At 49.2% G+C, this 5,087-nt stretch overlaps 1 protein-coding gene across 1 annotated transcript; it reads right to left on the bottom strand.

The window, feature by feature from the left end:
• Positions 1-2,094: 2,094 nt before the first annotated feature.
• On the bottom strand, positions 2,095-4,371 carry STEHIDRAFT_76843 (serine/threonine specific protein phosphatase). The gene is made up of 9 exons (XM_007302375.1): positions 4,306-4,371; positions 4,112-4,256; positions 3,897-4,020; positions 3,734-3,824; positions 3,363-3,649; positions 3,157-3,232; positions 2,856-3,048; positions 2,500-2,578; positions 2,095-2,282 (listed from the first exon to the last, which is right to left on the bottom strand). Exons 2-9 carry the CDS (start codon positions 4,129-4,131, stop codon positions 2,232-2,234), a joined length of 921 nt encoding a protein of 306 aa, XP_007302437.1. The 5' UTR covers positions 4,132-4,256; positions 4,306-4,371; the 3' UTR covers positions 2,095-2,231.
• Between the last annotated feature and the right edge of the window lie 716 nt (positions 4,372-5,087).

Raw genomic sequence — 5,087 nt, 5'->3', positions numbered from 1 at the left:
CTTTCTGAGAAAGCGATGGTGACCTCGAAGGCTAACCGGCGGAGATGTTGATACATGGGACCTACACGTAGATGACGGATGTGCGCACCTTCACACATCTCTTCAAAGACACACCTTGAGGAGTCTGCGTCGCACAGAGTTCTCTGGCCCGTTAGAATTCATTTCAGTTGGTTCCCTCTTTATTATAAGATGGACGGTTAGTGGGCAGCAAAACACCTTTGGCAGGTGAAATTTCTAATGACAAACGGTAAAGCAATTTCGGGAAGAACTCACCCCTTTGATAGTCCTGTGGGACAAAGTCTACCGATATCATTCATCAATGGAGTCGATCCCATGTTGAGCTGAAACACTTTATCATCTTTCAGTCGGCATTGCGGAACACAAAACGGTATTAGCGTGTCAGAAGGTCGGCCTCGGCTAGAATTGTCAGCAACGGCTAGAGAGATGTGCTATCATGTACTTAACACAGCAAGCTTTTTGCGGTCATTCTATGGGTCATATTCGAGGGGTAAAGTCCCATACGCAGGTTACCTAGCCGGAACTTTGATTCCAGTTCACTCCAACGGAAATATCGCATGGGTCATGCACGAGAAGGCGCGTAGTTGGTGGCATTTATGGAGTGGTGTTGTGCTAGACAGCGAAGAGTCAGCGATATATGCTTGGCCATAATAATCGCCAACGGTACTTCCAGTGCGTCGGACTGTAGTGGATTGTCCGGGTGATCGGGGCTTTCAAACTAGGTTTTGGTCGGCTGAATCCGGAGTGCCACTGGTAAGCACCGGTAAGATTAATCATAAAGGAAGATCATGATACCCTCTAGAGAAATCGAGTGCCTCACGTAGACCAGTTCGTAAACCACGAAGCCATATATACTCTGGAAAGCTCCGAGAAAAAGCAAGATGACAAGGCTAAACCGTCATGCCGAGACAAAGGCCAGATTGGTTACGGTACGTCCCTCCAAGTAAGCCTCAGGCTTTCTAGATGGAGAACAGAAGTCTGAGTTCTCGTGATTTACGAGAAAATCCCAACGGGAAGGACGTGGGGCCTTGCGGCCTGGCTCAAACGGCTACATCACTGGCATGGCTAGTATATACGGCGAGTTTCCAAGTATAGTTGGCAGCAGAAAGTTGTCTCCTGTCAGCCATACTAAATCGCTTCGCGGAGCGCTGACTAGCTGCGAACGAGGGTTTCTAAGGCAGAATAGATGCATGAGCTGGGAGCATCGTTTCTGGTCTGGTAGTGGGCATCGCCGTAAAGAAAGCGCCCAGTGAAACGCTAAGTTAGAATACAGTGCCCGACCTCCCGAGCACGGTTTGTCTGGAAGCCCTTGTTTGTTCGAGTACCCATGCCTGCAGAGGACGAGGGAGAACCTCGCTCGAATTGGGAAATCCAGATTGAATGCGGAACTCGAAGTCTGAGGGGTCTGCTGGCGATTCAGATACAGACATATAGAGCGCTCTGTACGAGTGATCGCACGCATTGCCGATCTCACGAATAATAGAGCAAAAGTCCGTTTCAAAACGAAAGCGTCTGGTCCAAGCATGATAATGGAACAAGGCAACGCCCCGCCGCCACCTGACGGAAAAGTCCTGCATGGTCAATCAAATCCGTGCAACACGACGAAAGGAATGGAGACAGGGGTGAATTGGCAAGAGTTTAAATCGGGATGGGGCGTGAGTCAATCCGGGCTTCTGCGGCGATCCTCGCTGTAACAGCAAACCCGTAGGGCTCATACATACGTCGCTAGAGTTGTCCAGGTGACTTCAATCAAGTTTCAGCGCCGGTTCTATGGTTGGTGTTAGAGCAGGATTAATCTGGACAATGAAGCAGGAAGCCAATTCAACTTAACAATAATGTCTAGAGTAGATATATCACTCACCGCCATCGTGAAAGCTGAGAGTTACTCGAACTCCGAAGGAGATGATACTGCGAGAGAAGGTCATGGCTCTACATGCGGCGGGAACTCCTCTAGAAGTTCCTCTCCGATCCCGGTGCTTACGGAAAAACAGTAACTCGAAAATCGATTCCCTCCCTGGGACTCCTTCGTCCCGTATTCATCTTGATCTGTGAATGATAAAGCACTCTGGACCCCTCGAATAACACGGAGTGCTGAGAAATAGTGCTACAGTTTTGGATCAAGCAGAACATACGACAGCGACGAGGAGCATAGAAAAGTGTCGTAGAAGCAACAAGGGCGGCGTGAAACACAGTAGTCTGGCAACATAACATCTTCATAGGAAATAATCTGACGGCGGTCTTTTGAGCGGGACTGATCGGACATCCTGAAAAGAACGACGGGAAGAAAACAGATAAGCCCACGAGTTAGTTAGTATTGTGGAAAATGTCAAATGGGTCAAGAGACACCCGAATGTGATTAATGAGAAACAATAATAATAATACGATTGGTTAGAGATCGCCGATGGGATGGGAAAGACGGGATATTTCGAGCGCATTGCATTGTGAAAGGAGATGGAACGCAGCCATGGACTTGCCACTCACGGATGGGGCATGCTGGAAAACCTTATATTCTTGGGCTAGATGCTCGTCGAGCTCCAGTATGGACGCTACGTTCCCGCATCTGTATGTTTCCATGGTATATCAGTTGACTCATTCAGCAAGATGGAACATGATTGCGGGAATTGAGAACAAGGAACGGTGATTTCGGGGAGTTTGAGCCAAGTTAGAGTTACGTAGTACGGCACGGTAATTGACAGTGTACCACAGCACAATGCAGTGCAAAGGAAGAAAACTCGAGATGATGTCGCGTACACCATTATCAGGAGCTCGGTCGTCTGGACTCGCAAGAGAAACGGAGGAGAATTTGAACGTGTGCCGAGGAGCGGATAGAAACGTACCGGTAGCAATAATTAGGTGCGCTCCAGACAGTGACTATTGTCTGATCGAACATCAGTTTGTAGCCTTCCATAGCGAGCTGATGTGCGCGGGCAATGAGGTCAATCGCGTTATTGTGGGCAAAGCCCTTCGCGATACTGGGTCCGAAGAGGTATCCCGCCCCACGAGGAGAAACGCCCCATCCGTCAGGTGTTTCTAGAGTTCATATGAGCAGGAATGCAAAAAAAGTGAGTTTAGCATATGGCATAAGTGCCGCGGATAGGGAGAAGTTATACAGAGAGATGTGTAGTAAGAAAGATATACCATCTGGATCGGACCACAGGAGGTCACACATCGGACCATCATGTGGGACCTCTTGCTTCCTGTCGATGGCTCGGATCTACAAACGAAGAGCACAGATGTTAGTGCCATGTCCGAGATAATGCGACCGCCAATCTCAACAGACGGCCTTGCACCCCTAAACGCGAAGAGATACCCCTCCACTGACGCAACTGTAAGCATGGACGTACCTGATCAATCCTGTTCAATGCCGGACTCAGGCCACCATGCACACAAAACACCCTTCCATCGACGATCGCCCCAAGCGCGAGATAGTCAAACACCTCACAGCACCACCGCCACACGTTACTACTGCCGTACTTCCGTTGGCATTCGTCGTAGAAGCCATACACCTGCGTAATCTGCCGCGACTCATGGTTTCCTCTGATGAGAGTTATGCGGTCTGGGTGGCGGACTTTGAGAGCGAGGAGAAGGAGAAAGGTCTCCACGCTGTAAAAACCTCGATCGACGAAATCGCCTTGGTGGGTGGAAAACACGGGGAAGCGAGTATGTGCAGGTAATATGAGTGCGCGAGATATGGAAGTGGCACTATGAAACATACCCATGAAGATGTAATTGGTCTCAGGACATGTCCCCCCAACCTTGAACAACTCCATCAAATCGAAGAACTGTCCATGGATATCGCCACATATCTACACAAAATTCGATCAGCTCACACAGAACAACGCGTCAAACAATGGTCAAAGACGTGTTAGAGGACGCACAGTTACTGGGGAGTCGACGACCTGCACATTGCTCTCCTCAATGAGGATCTCACGCGCCTTGATGCACAGTCTTTTGACCTGCTCTTCTGAAATTGGTTCGCACTGGACGAGCTGTTCTATCTGCCTATCCGGCACAATCACATAAAGATAACAATCAGTTGAGTGAATGCCTGGACAATTGGCCACCTACAGCGCAGACTGTTTGTGCCGCTCACCTATCTAAGTCGCTAGGCATCCTTGCTCTTTCGGACGTTTGCTTGTGTTCGTAACTGACGCGTGTCTTGCGGTCTCGACGCAGACCAAGCTGTCGAATCACGTAATACGCTTTGGCGCTCACTCGGCGATCTCCGAAGACTGGATCTGCTTCCGTCAACGTGCCATGCCGCCGGAAAGCCCCCGGAGTACGTACTTGATGACAGCCTCCATGTACTAAAACTCTCATCCAAACTGACGTGCTTGCGCTCGTAGGTTGCACAGAGGGATGGGGACCTGACTTTGAGGCGAAGGGAAGCGAGCATTGCATCATATTACACGAAAAAGACAACTGGACAAACTTTCTAGGAGGCGAGAATGTTCACAAAAGATACATGGCACGCAGGCAGACTCGGCCGAAAGTGGAGAGATATAGAACGAGAACGTACAGTTGACTGATAAATACGTGAACACGATAATGCGACGAACGACAAGGCAAGACAAGCAAAAGATATAGCAAGGGGCAGGAAAGGAGGAACGTAGACCCGAGAGGACAAGGAACCGAAGATCGGAAGCGAACCAAGAAGGAACAAAAGAGAAGAGAAGAGGATAGCACGAGAAAGAAGAGACCTAAGAACGGTATGGTTGAATTGTCCGTGATGGCCGTCTCTACATCGACGCATGTGTGCATATTCATAATCAAGGTGAGGCGTCATGAAAAGGAGACAGGCGGCCCGCATAAGGGGGTCATTCAAAGGGACAAACGCTTGCCAAAAACAGGAGAGGGGACAAGAAAATGGAATGGAAGCAATATCGACTAGCGTAAATGGCAATATGCATAACGAGAAAAAAAAGATCTCACAACCATATTTACCCACTCAGTTAGACCATTTCCGAAGGCGGAATAGATGAGTAGTGACCGTGCAGATGGGAAACACCGGGCATTGGCGATGAATAACGCGCTCCCGTAGGATAACCTACACGCCCGTAGTGCGACGA

Source organism: Stereum hirsutum, assembly GCF_000264905.1.
Source record: "Stereum hirsutum FP-91666 SS1 unplaced genomic scaffold STEHIscaffold_5, whole genome shotgun sequence".
Classification (NCBI taxonomy): Eukaryota; Fungi; Basidiomycota; class Agaricomycetes; order Russulales; family Stereaceae; genus Stereum; species Stereum hirsutum.
This window is presented reverse-complemented; position numbering and strand designations above follow the sequence as displayed.

Coding starts and splice junctions, on each gene's coding strand:
- STEHIDRAFT_76843 (XM_007302375.1), bottom strand. CDS start 4,131: ATGCCTAGCGACTTAGATAG. Junction 3,650..3,733: donor GACCAATTACATCTTCATGG/GTATGTTTCATA, acceptor CCACCCACCAAG/GCGATTTCGTCGATCGAGGT. Junction 3,233..3,362: donor CATTGAACAGGATTGATCAG/GTACGTCCATGC, acceptor CTTCGTTTGTAG/ATCCGAGCCATCGACAGGAA.